The following is an 18,707-nucleotide window of genomic DNA, read 5'->3' as shown; positions in this document are numbered from 1 at the left end:
TAATTGAGGACTCTATGACCTAATAGGCATTACGGAAACTTGGTGGGATAGCACTCATGATTGGAATATTACGATTGAGAGTTAGGGTCATTAAAAATAATAAGGCAATAATAATAATATTATATAATATTATATAATAAAAATAATGACAAATAAATAAAGGGGGAGGAGTAGCAGTATATGTTAGGAATGTGTATACTTGTGAGGAAGTACATGTATCTGAGCATAAAAGTTCAATTTAGAGTCTTTGTGTAAAAGTAAAAGAAGTAGGAAATAATAGTGGTTTTATTGTGGAGATCTGCTGTAGACTACCAGGCCAGGAGTGACAAGTGGAGTGCTGCAGGCAGTTGTCCTGGGCCCTGTGCTGTTTAACATTTGGATGAAGGAGTAGAGGGGATGCTTATTAAATTTGCAGATGATACTAAATTCGGAGGGGTGGCAAACACAGCAGAAGACAGAATCGCGATACAGGATAATCTTGACAGCCTAGAAAACTGGGCTAAAATGAATTTCAGTTGTGATAAATGTAAAGTCCTGTATTTAGATAGGAAAAATCAAATGCATCATTATAGGATGGGGGAGTTTTGTATAGGCAGTCGTATGTGCAAAAAGGATCTATGGATTCTGCCGTGTCACACAGCAGAATCCAGCCGTGAAGTGCATTGATTGAATTGAAAGTGCATTATTTAGTGTGTGTGGAAGGGTCCTTAGTGCCCACCCTCCAAAGCAGCTGTCCTCTCCAGTCCAGAGTTCAACTGTAATACTGAGAAGATCATAATACTGGTCACGCCTGGAGGTTGCAAACCCTACTTTGAATTGACCATGTCTAACCTACCTGTTTTGAGTTATGTTTTCACCTTAGAAGCTGCCCTTTTCTAGCTCTTGTTCTTTGTGCTTCAGAAATGAGGAACTCCCTCCCCTCTGGCCTTTATGGCGATCCTTCACATATTTTAATTTTGGAGTATTGACACAGCCAGGGAGGGCACATTTCGGCGGTTAAAAGGTTTCAGTGGTGTTTTGCATGACCCTGGTAGTTGGGGAAAGAATTTACTCCATTCCTCCAAGCCGCATAGGAGTGGCCCGTAGTTGCTATCCAGGCCTTCTCTTGCTCAGGAAGATCAGCTTCTCCTTATCCTGTCATCAGTATCCAGGTCCCTTGACCTCCCGACAGGACCCAGCTGGCAGACGATCCCGTCATCCCAGCCAGATTGCTGATAGTTGCCCCCTAGCCACTGGCGTTTCCTTCTGCCTCTCGTCAAAGGGAGAATGAGTCTGCTGTCCTGACAGGTAAAATCTTCCTGCAGATCTCTAATACAGCTATACAAAGAGCCCCGCTTAAGCCCTGGCCTAGAGCGTGATTGAATAATCTGCACGGTCATGAATTCTAGCCATACCGGGACAGGAAGCCGGGTGCATTGTGGGTAGCGGCCCAGGTCAGCAGAGTCCTTTAAGCCTTTGTTGTATTGTATAGCAAGGGATTTGGAGGACAATCGAGCCTGTCCGTCAAAGATTAACCAGACTGGAAGTGCACTTTATACCAACAAATGAACGAAGCCCTTTTGGAGTGTTAATGCAGCCCCCGTAGTAATGGGTTCAGGGTCTTAAATATACAATTTAAGTGATGACAAGCACCATTGGAATTAATCATTTATTTTATAACCCTAGCCCAGTGGGAATTCCAGTTAGGGGGGCCAGTTCGTTTCTAGACTTAACCTGCTAGCATCCCGAACTCGAGAAGAGATGAAGTGAAATCTTTGTTCTTGGGCTTTTTGAAAAGTTTGGTTTTGCCAACAACGGTGTGTTTTTCCTGAGGGAATGCAGCCGCTCTAAGACTATAGCAGAAGTCAGCAAATCTTATGGCCTCCTGAGTACTTCGGTAGAAAAATGTGAAGGCACGAGGACAGGTTTCTGTTCCGCTTCCTGTCATTTATTAGTTGCCTAAGAACAAATTACTTCTCAGCTTAAGAACAAATCAGATCACTTACTTACAAGCCAAATAGTTTATTTCCAGTTACCTTGTTAAGTTATTGAAACATTATTTGGAGATAAATCAAAATGGGATTCAGTATTCCTGCCCAACCCCTGTTCCTAAATAAATTAGATATTTAACACAAAGATTTAATTCTCTCCCTCCCCCCCCCCATCAAATCACATCTGGCTTATGATGTCTCCTGGTGGGGATTTCAAGGCAAGAAATATACAGAGTTTGTCATTGGTTTACTCCCCATCACACCCCTAGTATTCCTTGGGGGTCTTCAGTCCAAGTACTGGCCAAGAAGGCTGACTGTAGTTCGTTTCTGAGATGAGGGTAGCACGGGTTGTCCAGCTCAAGGCAAAGATGTCATATTGACAACGAGTTGGGTCTCTCCTGCTTTTCACTGCCCAAAGGAGTCTCAAAGCAGCTTCCCTTCCTCTCCCCACAATACACACCCTGTGAGGGAGGGGAGGCTGAGAGAGCCCTGATATTACTGAAGAAGAAGAAGAGTTGGTTCTTATAGTGAAGGTTGGTGAGGGAGGTGAGGCTGAGAGAGCCCTGATCTTACTGCTTGGTTGGAACAGAAGATGGAGAAGAAGAGTTGGTTCTTATACCACTTTTCTCTACCCAAAGGAGTCTCAAGGTAGCTTCCAATCACCTTCCCTTCCTCTCCCTACGACAGAATTCCTGTGAGGTAGGCGGGGCTGAAAGAGCTCTGACCGTATTGCTTTGTGAGAACAGCACTATCAAGACTGTGACTACCCAAGGTCACCCAGCTGGCTGCCTGGGGAGAAGCAGGGAATCAAACCCATTTCTCCAGATTACAATCTGCCACTCTTATCCACAGCACCACAGTGGTGCAAACCATGTAGGCTGTACAGCCACAGTGAGAATGATGATTACAAATGAAAAGCAAAAAGTTATTAAAGTCAGGAGACATTGGCAGGGCCCCCTGGGGAGCTTTCCTCCCCGACCCCCTGTTTGCTTAGTCACTCCTTAAGCATTTTTAATTATCCTTTAAAATCTGGTCTCCAGGGACAGTTCACAAAGTGGGTGTACAGGACCTCTCACCAGGCAGATCTTGATCTACTTTGCAGGGCATACCATAAAAGGCCACGTCAGCCTCTGCATGAATAGTTGGCCCTGCAGTATAAACAGGAGATGGAGAGCAGCCTGGCAGAAAGACCTCATGAAGCAGCCTCTCTGGAAAGGTGAAGGGGGTCTCTTGGAGAGCTGTGCCCTTCTAGGTCCTTGGGCCTTGGAGAGCTGTGCCCTATCGGTCTCCATAAAGTGGTAGCTCAGAGCTGGGCCCTCGTTTTGAGGGGAGACAAGAAAGATGGTGAAGCGGCCTGAGATCAAGTCATACCCCTGGTCCATCCAGTTTGGTGTGGCATCCTTCAACTTGCAGGCGTCCTCCGGAGTCTTGGACAGAGCAAGATTTTACCCTGCTAGAAGTGTAGTTGTGGCTCAGTGGTGGAGCATCTGCCTGATGCAGAAGGCCCCAGGAACATCTACTGGGTTCTTACTCTGAGCACCTCCCTGAAGCACTGGGCCAAAAATCAGAGAATCCGAGTTGGAAGGGACGTTTTGGGTCATCTAGTCCAACCCCCTGCACTCTGCAGGACACACTTACAACCCTATCACTCATCCACTGTAACCTGCCACCCCCTTGAATCTTCACAGAATCAGCCTCTCCCGAAGATGGCTCTCCAGCCTCTGTTTAAAAATCTCCAAAGATGGAGAACCCACCACCTCCCAAAGAAGCCTGTTCCACTGTCAGGTGGATTGATAACTGATTGATAACTGTTTTTTTAATAGTTTTGGGGGGTGAATGGTGAGAGTTTGGCATTTTTATGGACACTGAGGGGTTATTGTATTTTCAGTAGTTTTATACCGCCACAAGCTAGCTAGACCAAGAACAGCCATCAACATATATTATTATTATTACTAAGGACAAAGCCCCTTGCATTCAGGAATACAACGCGTGCTAGATTGGGGGGTGGAGACGAAGAACTCTGCAGACGGCCTCTCCCTCCCTCCAGGACCTGGGAAGGCTGCAGGCAGCTGTTAGGGAACTCACCGGCAGGGGCAGCTCTCATGCGGCAGGGATCTGCAGCCTCCGAGCCTCGGAGGGAAGTGGAAGGAGGAGGGGATGGTCAGGGATGAGGGACGGAAGGTGATTGGCTGGCTGCTGGAGAGACAGTCAAGCCAGTTGGAGGAGGAGGCATTCAGGGGCAGAACAGCTTCCCTGAGTGGGTGTTAAGCGCTGAGTGGCTCTTAAGCCATGAGACATGCTCCTCCTCCAAGGCCTTTCCAGAAATATATAGTGGAACAGATTACTACTATTACTACTACTACTCGCAGCATAAGTGAGAACATGACAGGGAACCATCCCTACTAGGAAGCAATCCCAGTCCTGTTGCTGAAAGACAATTAGTTAAAAAGCTGTGAGTTTAGGGATGACAAAAGAAAGAACTTCATGCAGAATTGGCTGCGGCTAAGTCTCTTGAGGGCCACAGGTTCAGGTAGCTCTCTATTGGCTTTCTGTCATGTGTGCAAAGGATGTTGTCTGTCAATAGCTATTTAGCCAGTGTAGTCAAAGGCAGCTGCTGTGTGTACAGGCAGGATAGTTTTGGCTGCTGGGTGTCCGGGAACAAAGAACGGATTCATGACACAACCCCATCGTACTCTTCCATCTGGACAGGCTAAGCAGTACTCCAGACGAGTGCCCAACAAGCAAGGCCTGGCTCTCGTACAGCGAGACCATCCTTTCATTAGGTTAATTCCTTGTTTGAAGGATTTCGCCTGCCAAAAATGTTTTAGGTAGGGTAGTTGGAAAATTCCTGGAAGGGCAAGGTTCAGGGAGCAGCGAGGGCTTAGCACAGTGTAATGGCGTAAGCCTACAGAGAGGCTGGGTGAATGATAAAAGGGGGGACTCTGATTCCCAGCATACTTACTTTGTTTTTCAGTCTCTAGAGCAGGCGTAGTCAAACTGCGGCCCTCCAGATGTCCATGGACTACAGTTCCCATTCGCTGGCAGGGGCTCATGGGAATTGTAGTCCATGGACATCTGGAGGGCCGCAGTTTGACTACCCCTGCTCTAGAGGCTGCAGAGAGGTACTGGTGTTTTTAGACACGGGTTTTATTTAAGTTTGGTGTTATTGTTCAAGACTTGAGTCTAAGAACAGGGGGATGTTAGAGACGGCAATTAGAAGGAAAAGAGGGGGTAGGCTCCAAAAGGGAGGAGCCAGGAGAAAAGAAGCTGAGGCGTCATTGTCTTCCTTCCCAGCGCGTCCAGAATTTCTAAAGAAGAAACTGCAGAAAAGAAGAGGGCTGTTGGGAAAGGAGAAAGGCGGTTGGTGGAGGGGTGGTAGCTCGAACTTCCAGTCCTGCATGTGGTTTCTGTGAGGAAAAGTAGAAAAGTAGATGCGGAATTTCTTCTCGTTTAGCTCTGAGTTTGGGTGTGCTAAATATAATTATTCATAGTGTTTGTTAAAGTTCCCAGTCTGAACCTTCGGTTTCTGTCACCTTTCAATGACCACTATTTAAGCATGTTAAGGTTTTGCACGGGGCATCCAGAATTCAGTGATCACTCACCTGACCCTTTTAGGACTTAAAAGGGTTGCAGGGGCATAGAATCCGGCCATTTTCTCTAGGGCAACCTGGGGGTCAGGGCCCCTTTGGGGGTTGAATGACCCTTTCACAGCAGTTGTGGCAGGGCTAGCAGCTTGGTTGGGGGGGGGCAGTGGGCCGCCAGCCGCTGCAGCAGGTTCCCTGAGAAAAAACAATTTATATACAATTCTGAACAATAGATCTTCACGCCATTGGTCCGTTTCGGTTTAATTTCTGTGAAAGGACACTTGCATAATTTTATGGTCAACACAACATGAGGAATGGTATTAAACGGTCACGGTATTAGGAAGGTTGAGAACCACTGCTCTAGGGGAACTGATCTCTGTTATCCGAGATCAATATTAATTCCAGGAGATGACGGACAACCCTTGTTTTAGGTTTCCTACTTTTGCTTGGTTTGCCATGTTATTGGGCAGAGAACAGTGGAAAATTTCTTGAGTTAAATCTTCTTTTAAACAGCTGCAACTTTTGATTACTTAAACTGTTAAGCCTGTAAAATGGAGTCCCCACTAGGTAAGAATACAACAAACTACATGACCTGGTGGTTGAGTATTGTCCCGGGTCTGGACATTCTTGCCCGTACCAGTTTTGGGCTATCAGCTGGCTTTCAAGCATTCTTTCTCTTTTAAGTTAAGCTTTTAAAAAAGTTAAGCAAGCTTCATCGGCCACAATCATTGTGCGAGAAGCCTGTACATTTTTCATTGCTCTAGCTAGCCAGTGAGGAAAGTCATAACTGTGACTGGCACGCTTGTTACGTTTCTCACCCAAAATCACAAACAATTCCCAGCATGAGCGAGCTGGAGTACTAGAAACAAGCTTCTCCACGTTCTCCATGGGGCTTGCCAGAAATAGACATACAACGATGCTTAGGCAAAGCTACAGCAGACATACGTGATTTTCCTAATTAGCTGGAAATCTGCATAACGTACACATTGGGCTGCTCAGATTTGAGGACACCTGGAGACTCTACCTCAGGTATCAAAATCGCCACAAAGGAGATAGGCCATATCAATGTGTCGGCTGTGGGGAAAGCTTTAAGACGAGAAGTGATTTGAATCAACACCGAAGAATTCACACAGGAGAGAGGCCTTATGAGGGCTGCCTGCTCTGGCATGCGTTGGTGAGCACTTTTAATACGCTAACTACACATCTCTGATGCTTCCTGCAGGACATTTTGAGTTTCAGTGCTTAAAATTTATGTAATTTTTAATGGTTTTATGCGGTTTTATATGATGTTTTTATGTTTTTTATTGGCTGTAAACCGCCACGAGCCAGCACGCTGGGAGTGGCGGCATATAAATGTAATAAATAATAAATAAATAATAAAATGCCCTGGTCCGTCTCTGGTGTTGGGACATGGGAGTATTTGCACGCTGGGTTTCTGGGCCTCTCCGTGTTCTATCACAAAGACACAGCCAGTGTAAAGTGTTGTGAGCGCAGCTGGTGACTCTGACTCTTCGCTTGGTGAAGAGAGGTAGCCTACCTTTGCATACTAACCTCGGTTAGCTTTTCATGTTGCCTACCTTTGCATACTAACCTCAGTTAGCTTTGCATGTTGCCTACCTTTGCATACTAACCTCGGTTAGGATTGGCAGCCTCCAGGTGGGATGTGGAGATCTCCTGGAATTGCAACTTATCTTGAGTCAACAGAGATCCATATTCCTGGAGAAAATGGTTTTAGAGGGTGACCTGTATGGCATTATACCTGACTAAGGCCCCTCCCGTCCCAAATCACAACTTCCCCAAGCTCCATCCCTCAAATCTTCAAGAATTGATCAACCTGGAGTTGGGAACTCTACGAATCCTATGCACAGGATGGAATGGCTTTAAGCAGCCCGGGCATCACAGGTCTTTTCCCCATAGCCTTTCTGCAGGCACTGAGTGTTTAGAACAGGGGTAGTCAAACTGCGGCACTCCAGATGTCCATGGACTACAATTCCCATGAGCCCCTGCCAGCATTCGCTAGCTGGCAGAGCATTGCTGTCCTGGACAGTGTTCCTTCTAAGCCTTATAGCAGGGGTAGTCAAACTGCGGCCCTCCAGATGTCCATGGACTACAATTCCCATGAGCCCCCTGCCAGCGAATGCTGGCAGGGGGCTCATGGGATTTGTAGTCTATGGACATCTGGAGGGCCGCAGTTTGACTACCCGATTTAGAAGCATTCACATAACCATCCATGCTTTAAAAAAAAAAAGGAAAGGAAAGGAAAGGAAAGGAAAGGACCCGAATGCTTCACATTTCTCTAGTTCCTTTCATTCCAAATGAAGTGCTAAGCACAGATAGCTTTGCTCTCAATTAAGAGCAGGCAAAAGAATCCACGCCGGCCCTCTCCTAATCTGACAATCCATGAATGAGATTTTGTGTAATTGCAAGTTATCTGCATTCCGGCTGGCCAAGAGCCATCCCCGCCTGTCTCAGATGTTGCTGAGACCATTTGATCTCACTTCAGTTTGATCCTTGCGGGTGGCACAGAGGCAGCAGGCTCAGGCAGTGGGGCTCAGCCGCAGAGAACGATTTGATGGCGCCTGCTGCCTTCATTTGGGGAGAGAGCATGTGTGTGTGTGCGTGCCTGCGTGCCTGCTGCTGTTTCCCACTCCCACTGCACCGTGCTGCTCAGCTTGGCATTTCCCCTTGGAAAGACGGACTCGGCATGAGGAACTGGCCTTCCCCTGCCTGAGAGAAACTGAGGACCAGTTGGCGAATGTGACATTCTTAGCCTTGCATGGGTCCAGATTGTGTGTCCCTTCCCATTCGTAAGCAGACGAGGCACAAATCATTTTGCAAAAAAAACCACACAAGCTTTCCTTTGCATGGTAAGAATAAACGGAAGTCCCCTCTCTCCCTAAAAACTAATGAGATTTCGTGGCAACATGTGCCTGGCAGAGATGGTTAAGAGAGGGGACCCCTAATTGGTCCCCTCTCTTAGCCAGTTTGGTGTAGTGGTTAGGAGTGCGGACTTCTAATCTGGCATGCCGGGTTCGATTCTGCACTCCCCCACATGCAGCCAGCTGGGTGACTTTGGGCTCGCCACAGCACTGATAAAACTGTTCTGACTGAGCAGGAATATCAGGGCTCTCTCGGCCTGACCTCCCTCACAGGAGGTCTGTTGTGGGGAGAGGAATGGGAAGGCGACTGTAAGCCGCTTTGAGCCTCCTTCGGGTAGGGAAAAGCGGCATATAAGAACCAACTCTTCTTCTTCTTCTTCTAATCTGGAGAGCCAGGTTTGATTCTCTGCTCCTCCTCTACATGTAGCCCCTGGGTGACCTTGGGCTAGTCACAGACTGTGGTGACTGTGGTTGTTGGAGAGGAGGGGGAGTGAAGGACGGAAGGGGATGCGAACGAGGGGCTGGGGGTCCCAGTAGTGGGGGAACAGGGGAAGTATGGCTGAGGGAAAGGTGGTTTAAATTAAGGGGTTAGAAATATGGTAATGCTCACACCTCTTAAAAGTCCATTGTCCCATCCCATCCCCTCAGCCTCCACCTGTCTGTTGTGGGAAGAGGTAGGGAACGGTATTGATAAGCCACTTTGGGACTCCTTCAGGTAGTGAAATGTGAGGCATCAAACCCAGTTCTCCAGATTAGAGCCTGCTGCTCGTAACCAATATAGAAGTGCAGATATTCGTAAAAAACAAATAAACAAAAATATGACCCGGGTTTGTCTTAATATATATTTTAATGCAAGGAAACAACAAAAGATATCTTTTTGGAATTTGTCATGCAATGTTCAAAATAACGTCTTTAAACACATTAGATTCGCAAGCAAATCAAAAGTTGTGTGCTCAGTTGATTTTTTTCCTTGGGGTACATAAAATATAACAATAGATTAATGGTATTAAAAATAAAGGTAGAAGAGAAAGCCGCCTGGCCATATGTATATTTTGTTGTCCGGGGTTTACAGTTTGGAGAGCGTTGTTTCAGGCCATCCTAACAAACTTCAAAAGGACTTTAAATGAAATTCATAAGAATTAGATTATCATGGTTTAATCACATTACGAGGGAGATTAGAGGCATGTTTACTGTGTCTTCGTGTTTCTGGAGCAACCCCAGCGCATTGGTTTAAGTCTCAAGTGCCATTAAGATCTCCTTTGTAGTGTGTAAAGAGATCAGAAAATCGAACCTTTGTGAGAAGCCGTCCTCCAAAGCCTGCGCTGGAAACCAACAATTAACAGGGTTAGATGAAGGGTTCCAAAGCCACCCTCAATATTGAGAATAGTTCAGCAGGAAGAAATTTGAGGCTGTCATATTCAATTTCTGCTTCTTGGCAGGAGCTCTCCTGTGACGGTTTAACCTATTTCAGATTAAAACAGTTTACATGAATACATGTATTATTTGAGAATTACCCCAATGCTAAAGGCACCATTATACCAAGGAAAACAGAAGGCTTGGGAATTCCTTGGCTGGCTGCCTAAGAGCTGTCACCCTAGAAAGGCTATATCACCTCGTTTTTTGGTTTTTATTTTTCAACTAGGGGCCAAGCCCGTTGCATTCAGGAATTCAGAGCGCTAGATTGGGGGTGGGGTGGAAGAACTCTGCGGACAGGCTCCCCCTCCTTGCAGGGCCTGGAAAGGCTGCAGGCAGCTGTTAGGGAACTCACCGGCAGGGGCAGCTCTCACGCAGCAGGGATCTGCAGCCTCCGAGCCTCGGAGGGAAGTGGAAGGAGGAGGGGGTGGTCAGGTGCGGGGGATGGAAGGTGATTGGCTGGTTGCTGGACAGACAAGCAAGCCGGTTGGAGGAGGATGCGATCAGGGGCAGGACAGTTGCTCTGAGTGGGTGTTAAATACTGGCACTTAAGCCATGAGACCAGCTCCTCCTCCAAGGCCTTACCAGAAATATTAAGTGGAACAGATATGGGTACAAACTCCACTTCTTCATTCATGCCCTCCCCCATACTGAATGAGGTTAGTATTGCATACTTAGGCTGGCAGTTGCTCTCCAGGGTAGTATCATAGAGTTGCAACGAACCACCAGGGTCATCTAGTCCAACCCCCTGTTCAATCTAGGAATTCACAGCTACCTGGCCACCCACAGTGACCCCAGTTTCATGCCCAAGTAATCCCCCCACACACACATCAAAAATCTCCAGAATCCAGCCTGGCCTGGAGGAAATTCACCGACCATCCTACAGCGGCAGTTAGAAATTCCCTGGGTATGCAAGGAAAGACTACAATAGCGATCCCCAACCTGTGGGCCGCGGACCACATATGATCCGTCGACTAATCGGAGGTGAGCCGCGAAGGACGCCTTCTCCCCCCCCCCGGCCCTTTACATCATCCCCCCCAGCCCTTTACAACACACTTCATTGTTGTGGCGTGTCTGTATCTTATTTTGAAGGGATGTTTAAACATGACCATAGCAATCAGAGAGTGTTAGGGCAGTGGTTGAGAGCAGAGGAGTAAACTACTCCCCCCCCCACACCGGGCCTCAGTAAAAGGTGTTGAGTGGTCCCCGGTGATAAAAAGGTTGGGGACCACTGGACTACAAGAGACAAACACCAGCACATCCCTTCCTGCCCATCCACTCACTCACAATCTGCCTATTCATACAAGAGTCCTTCCCAGCACCATCTTCTTGGTCCATTAGCTATGCCAGGAATTGAACTACGTGCCAAACAGGTGCTTCATCCTGGAACCTCTCAATATATCTCTGCCGGTGAGCTCTACTTCTCCAGTCTTCAACTCCCTAAAGGTCAGCCTCTCCCTTAAAGGACTCCACCTGGTGTTCCTGGGCCAGTTCCAAAAATAAGGAGGGCAGAGGCAAAATAAATCAGTGGAGTTCTTTTTAGCGTTATTTGGTTAAAATTAGCACAATGCTGCTGCTGCTGTTTGTTCATGTAAAATGAATTATCATCATGTTTATAGGCCAGCTAAATAGCTTTACACAGCGTGTCTGGGTGTAAAGTGCCCATCTGCACAAGAAAGGGAGGTGAGAAGCCCATTATTCTGCAGAGGACGCTGCTGTATCAAGCATTTTCCTTATGGCAAATCGCCGTTCTGCTTAAGTCCGGGTTTGCTGGAGCAGTAGAAGTGCGGTGCAGATGGCTTCCTTGGATTGCACCTGTACCAGATCGCCTCCTCCGTACCTTACTGATTCTCTGCCCAGGCTAAAGATCAGCTCTTCTGTTGCCAAGGGCTTCCAGCAATAGTTGCTGTGGTTGCCGAATTTGGTTCCATATCAAACCGTGTCCCTTTTGCTGTTGTGCAGGAATGAATGCTGACAACTGATGGTTTGGTTCCTGAGCAAGGAGCACCCTTCTGCTTCTTTGCTTTTAAATGTGTCTTTTGTGTCTTCTGTCTGTTTTTAATTTGGAAAGTTAAGTAGTGTACAGTCCCACTTCAGTTGTTCATTTTCTCAAATGAGAATAAGAAGTCAACTGATTTTTGAAAACTAGTTGTAATAGTATTTTGCATGGGTCAACAAGCAGAGGTTTTTTGAAAAAAATTGCAATAATCTGGAAATGTTTTCATGTTGCAGAAAGGGGGCGGGAGCTCTAATGTTATGTTTAAGTTGATAAAAACTTGGATCCCACTTAGAATTTCTGTGGGCATGGGGGCTGATTTTCACAAATTTCTCCTTGCTGTCTCAGAAACACCCCCCCTTCCGTTTCATTGCAGTGTCTAGGACAGGGGTAGTCAAACTGCAGCCCTCCAGATGTCCATGGACTACAATTCCCAGGAGCCCCTGCCAGCATTCGCTGGCAGGGGCTCCTGGGAATTGTAGTCCACGGACATCTGGAGGGCCGCAGTTTGACTACCCCTGGTCTAGGAGATGGGAGGGGCGATTCCCCAGAAGCAGCTTGGGAGAAGTCTCCCATGGGTCAAAATTGCCTCTACTAGGGTTGGGCACTTGGACGTCCAAAGTGGCCATTCCCGCCCAAAGCAGCCAGCGCTGTGGTGGGGGAGGGGAGGGGAGGGGACAGGCAGACGCTGGTCGGCGCCCACATCCCTCCTCCCCCCCGCCACACTGTGGCGCTGGCTGCTTCAGGCGGGAACGGACGCTTCGGACACTGAAGCGCCCAATCCTAGCCTCTGTTTGCACCTGTGAAATTCTAGGTGGGATCCAAGCTTGGCCAATCTGGTTTGGCCATCACAAGTGAGAGTATGTTGCAAACCAGTCTTTGGCATCTGAGATGCTTATGAGGGGAAAGGGGTCCAGCACAGAAGCACAAGGTCCTCTGAGGATTGTTCCTGTAACAACAAACTGTGATTCTGTCTGAATTCTTCCAGTAACACCATTCTTCTAAAATCCAAGAGTCATTTTTTAATTATTCCAGTTGCATAATCACTCTATCAGTCTTCAGGAGCTAATAAAACAGAATGTGGTATTTAAAAAAAACCTGATTTATTCCTTGCTTTTAGGGTCAACCAGGACCAGTTGGAAACCAAGGACCCATGGGTGCCCTGGGATTTGCCGGATCGGAAGGCTTGAGAGGGCCGAAAGGGGAGAGAGGGAGACCAGGCACCGCAGGTGCTGCTGGACTGAAAGGAGATAAGGTGAGTTGACCCATACCTCCTAGAGTGGCAGATTGTCTTGCTTCTGAAGTGCCATTTTCTGGCATATAATATGGTAAGCACATGAGAGGGATGGTATATAAATTGGATGCATGGATGGATGGATGGATGGATGGATGGATGGATGGATGGATGGATGGATGGATGATGGATGGATGGATGGATGGATGGATGGATGGATGGATGGATGGATGGATGGATGGATGGATGGATGAATGAATGAATGAATGAATGAATGAATGAATGAATGAAGTACTACCTGTGATATTTTTGGCCTCCCCAAGAACTATAATTTGAAGCTGATATGGAAGTTTCTATTGGTAAATTATCCTCTGGGTAGGACTCTTCTTCTTCTTCTTCTTGCCTTAGGACAAGAGCCCTTTGGCTGGTGCCTTTAAACACTTGAAGGCATTAGATAGCTGTGGCCAACAGGAGACATTGCTCATCTGCTACTTAGACAGCATGATCTTCTATAATTCATTATTTGCATACAGAAGAACAAGAATTTCTCATGATAGTTGTTTGACTTTCAGTCCCTTCTTCAAGTCCTATAATCGCTAACCATATTGATCTGAAGCAGCAGAACAAAATTTGAGTTCTGTGGCACTCATTATTATTGTTTTTGTTATTGTTATTGAGTTGGGGTCACATCGTGACTTGCTTTGATCTCCCCTGCCCCAAGTCAAGCACCTGTGATGAATTGGATGATGGAGATCAGCTGATGAGAGAACAGGCCTCTTTACACCAACCTGCTGCCTTGGAGGGATATAGGGGAAGGTCGTGTCAAAAGTCAAGTGAAGTAGTGGGAACCATCTCCTCCTCTCCCCACTTTTGCTCTTCCCCCCGTCCCAGGCCAATGTCTCCTGTTCTCCCTGGGCATGTACCTGCTGTCTACTGATCATATAAATGTAGCAGGCACAATTGCACCCAGTGAGTTGGATCCCCTAGAAGAGTTCACAGAAACTATTAGTGAAATAGTTTAAGAAGGCATGCAAGGTTAGGTTGGTAACCTCAAGGTAGTAATAAAAATGTGGCCGCATGGTAAATAAGTTGAACGAAAAAGACAAGTCTGTGCGAGATAAAAAATGTGAAAAAGAAATTTTACCTGGGTAATCCAACAGCTTCTGTTTTAATGCAAACAAAGTGTCATCTAGGTCAGGGGTAGTCAACCTGTGGTCCTCCAGATTATTATTATTATTATTATTATTATTATTATTATTATTATTATTATTATTATTATTATTATTATTATTATTATTATTCTGTTTATTTCCCGCCACTTCCTACAGGCTCGTGGCGGGTAACAGTGGTCTTAAAATCCCCCATTAAAACCCCCACTAAAAGAGTATAAAAATACCCAACACGGCGGTAAATACCATTCTCCCCTACCCGAACAAGGGCATTGGGGGATGGAGGGTAATGATGAATACTTCAAACCCCCATCGGGGGCAGTGTTCTTCCTTGCCAATCCCGGCCTCAACATGGTGGAAGAGCTCCGTTTTACAGGCCCTGCAGAATGCTGACAGCTCCTGCAGGGCCCGCAGCAAATGTTGGCAGGAGCTCATGGGAATTGTAGTCCATGAACATCTGGAGGACCATAGGTTGACTACCCCTGATCTAAGGCAGTGGTCCCCAACCCCTGGTTCGGGGACCGGGACTGGTCCGTGGATCAGTCAGTACCGGGCCGTGGCTCCTCCTCGTCCTCCTCCCCAGCTGCTGCCTCAGGGGCTGCCCTGCCACTCTGCTGTCAGCTCACCTTTGGTGCTCTCCAGCGGCCGCAATGGCTGGGGCTCCCCCTCAGCATGGCACTGCACAGCTGCTGATGGCAGCGCCCCTCAGTGGGCAGTGGGAAGTCAGGGGCGCCGGCGGGAAAGCAAGTGGAGCAGGGGCTCAGGCGGCAGCAATGTCCCTTGGCAAAAGACTATCCCCCCCCCGGTGATAAAAAGGTTGGGAACCACTGATCTAGGGAATCAGCCCTCCTTAAGTCTTAGTTCTCAAACTATCTCTAGTAAGTATTGTTTTCATTGAACTCTTCTTCTTCTTCTCCTTCTTCAGAATCTCAAGGATTTTGCTGACCCAGGGCTAGCAACCCTAGTACAAAGCGGAGCTTTTTTGAAGTATTTTTTGGGCACATTAGGTTTAGGTGGTATTTGTTCTACCTCGAAGAGCTGTTTAATCATCTGCCCTCATTAATAAAATGCATGAAGAAGCTACAACAAGCTCGGTCTGTGCAAATCTTTAATTCTCCACAGTTCAGTGAGATCTCTGAAGGCCTCCTGCCTGTTCTGTTCTTCTTGTTATGGTTCAGGTCTGCAGCTACTGTCGGTACATTTTAACTGTGTTCTTTTTCTTATTTCAGGGCCCAATGGGAGTTCCTGGATTTCAAGGAATATATGGGGTTCCTGTAAGTATTCTTTTTTGTTTAAAATAGGAATTCAAAAATATTGCTTTCATTTGATTTTTTAAAAGACAGGATGGCAAGTCAACATCAGTCTCAACCTGTCTCCCAGAGGATAAGTGTCAGTAGAACAACTGCATTAAAATTATTTGCATTATTTCTGTGGTGCCGCTGAAATGGGCAAAGCAAAAACAAAACAATGGTCTTCCTGCAATTTTATAACTAGGATAGTTATAACGTTGGGCGTAGAAGCGCAAGGTATGAATTCTGGATGATACAGGTTTCACAGGGAGAGTATAGTTTTCACACTGGGGTTGGCGTTAAACCAGTCCCTCTGAAAGAAATCACATATCACGCTTTACCAATGTTAAAATCTGGTCACCTTATTCTTACGGGAAGATTACATGGCAACCAATTCCTCCCAGTTCTGTGTCATTTCCCTTCTTGTGTGAATTAGGCCACAGACACCGAAATGCCCCTCTGCCCTAATACACATGGGGTAGTCACAGTACACAGGTGTCCACCCTGTTCCTTCTTTTCCATTTTTTCACTGTTGACAAAATGTTTTGTGCCCACATGCTTCTTTCATGGTTGCTCCTTAGAAGAATGGATTTTTGTACCCTATTGCTTACTACCCAAAGAAGTCTCAAAGCGGTATACAAACACTTTTCCATTCATCTCCCCACAATAGACAACCTGTGAGGGACGTGGGGCTGTGAGAGGTCTGAGAGAACTGGGAATGGGCCGCAGTGACCCAGCAGGCCTCAGGTGTCTCAAAGCATCTTCCAATCGTCTTCCCTTCCTCTCCCATAGCAGACTCCCAATGAGGGAGGTGGGGTAGAGAGCCTCACATGGAAGCTGGCAACCCTAAGAGGAAGACTCTCTGTGCACAGCAGTCTTGACCTTAGTTAGGTTTTTTATTCTGTTCTTATATTTGCCAGGCCAACGTTGAAAAATATTATTGTGGTTCCCATGTCTCATCAGACATTTACTTGTTCACTATTTACAGTTTCAGGCTGTAAATATTTATTTAGATCTTCCTGCACTTTCCAGACTCACAGGACTGATGCTGGTCTTCCTGTCTGCACCCCAGAATACAAACAGTTGCTGATAAGGGCTGGCCATAGCCCATAACCCAGGAGGGACACTCCTGCACCACTCCCTACCAACTGCAGGCAAAAATGGCTCCTTTGAAGGCTGGACTCTGAGGCATTGTATGATTTTGAAGTCCCACCTCCAAACCTCCAGGAATATTTCCAACCCAGGGGTAGCCAACCTCCAGGTGGGGCCTGGAGAGATCCTGGAATTACAGCTCACCTGCAGAGTATAAAAATCAGCTCCCCAGGCAGAAAGGGCTACTTTGCACAGGGTTGTGGTAGAGAAGAAACATTTAAGGCCTCCCACACAGGTTGTTGTTGAGCTGAAACATTTGAGGCCTACTGCACAGGAGACAAAAGAACCAGTTTCATCTGCAGAATAACGCTGTGCAGTAGGCCTCAAATCTGCAGAGAGTTGCAAAGAAGAAAGACACATGGCTTGGCTGTGTCTAACCCCTGGCCAGAGCAATATTTTAAGCGAGAAGGGGCTTTTCTGTGGCCTCCCTGTCAGCCAACTATTTGGCAGAAGGGGAAAGTCCCCCCACCCTCAAAAGGAATGTGATATTTCATTGTGATATTTGGGGGGGGGGGGATTTTAATGCTTTAAAAGGCTGGACTACGCCAAAGAACTTCACAATTATTAATGCAATACATAAAAGTGTAAAAAGTCTTTTGAAAATAAGATGCCAGCAAGAAAATGCCACTGTGATACTAAACCTATCCTGCAAAATGCAAACTGTTCTGCCATTTTCATCCAAAAAGCTGGAAACTGTTAGAACTCTTTCCTGCCTTCTCAGGAATTCATCTGTCAGTATTTAGGTCCCAATACTAACCTATTTCTTTAAACACTTTATGACCATCACCACATATCACTTAACTACAGGAGTTGCCACATGCCACACCAATTCAGCAAAATTAAGCACAACACCAGATGTAATATGTTGCATTTTAAAAATTAAATATTAATTAGTTAGACATCATGTTACAATTAAAACCCTAAACCTGGTAAGCAATAGCGACATCTGAAAAGCTGATGACTTAAGTTAGATTTCTTGTCTCAAAAGATGATATAAAATTACTAGGGATTATTCTGCCTCATTAAAAAAAGCAGGTAACAAACAGGCTCATTTGAACATTAAGTCCTTGAGAAAAGCACACCCACAAACCCTTATCAACCTACAACATTCCCTAATCCATTCACCACTAACTCATTGCTCCCTTATCCATTCTGATCTGACCCCTAATCAATTCTACCCAATTACACCCTAATTAAATTAAATACTTACCTAACAAATTCCAAATTGATTATGCCCCTATCCAACCTTTCCTACCCATAATTAATTAAGGATGATTCCAGAACTCCAGGCTGCGGCTGGAGGTTGGCAAACCCCAGGTGTGTCTAAGCTGTGCAGGCCTTAGGTGATTCCGGACCTCCAGTCCAAGCCTGGAAGTTGGCAACCTCCCCCCCCCCATCAGTGGCGTCCCTCTTTGACAATCTTGAAATCTGATCACCTTAGCCAAGGGGCCAATTGTTGGCCCCACCCATCCCAGACTGAGCCCACCCCAACCCTTCCTATTATTTTATTAAGAGGAACAGATATGTATGTGAACACAATAGTGCTAATGCCAACCACTATGCAAATGAAATGTTGCAATTCAGCCAATCATAGACTCTTATAGAATGGGTTTATGGACCAGTGAGCACTCCCCATTAAGGGCCAATCAGTTTCTTTGGTGGGCTTCTACAAAAATATATAAGTCACTGCAAAGACTGCTAAATTTTGTGTGGCTGCTATTAAATTACATATTAACCTCAGATAATAATATTTCTGTGCAGAGATATGTGGATTAATGGTCTTTGTTTTATTGTTCACATAACTTTCAAATTATTTATGTATATTACAGTTTGTATTGGTCTAAGTGACTGTTAATAAAGTTTTTGATTAGTTTTTGATTTTGACATCCTGACATCTGTTTTTCTCCCCCACTTCAACGACGGTCCCCAGATTTCCGGAGCCATCTCTCCCACCCCATGGCTAGGTCATGGAAGCTTTCTATTATATTTAACGTCATGCTTTTTTAAAATTTTAACTTCCT

The 18,707-nt window shown here is 46.1% G+C and overlaps 1 protein-coding gene across 2 annotated transcripts in view; it reads left to right on the top strand.

Moving 5' to 3' along the window:
* Positions 1-18,707, top strand: part of COL4A6 (collagen type IV alpha 6 chain) — a 198,555-nt gene that overhangs the window by 97,306 nt on the left and 82,542 nt on the right. For both annotated transcript variants that reach the window (XM_077309299.1, XM_077309298.1), the window contains exons 5-6: positions 12,963-13,097; positions 15,475-15,519. In XM_077309299.1, the coding sequence (XP_077165414.1) occupies positions 12,963-13,097; positions 15,475-15,519 (180 nt within the window). The remainder of the gene's footprint in view (positions 1-12,962; positions 13,098-15,474; positions 15,520-18,707) is intronic.

Source organism: Paroedura picta, chromosome 13 (assembly GCF_049243985.1).
Source record: "Paroedura picta isolate Pp20150507F chromosome 13, Ppicta_v3.0, whole genome shotgun sequence".
NCBI lineage: Eukaryota > Metazoa > Chordata > Lepidosauria > Squamata > Gekkonidae > Paroedura > Paroedura picta.
The sequence above is the reverse complement of the archived record's forward strand: the minus strand, read 5'-3'. Positions and strand labels throughout refer to the sequence as shown.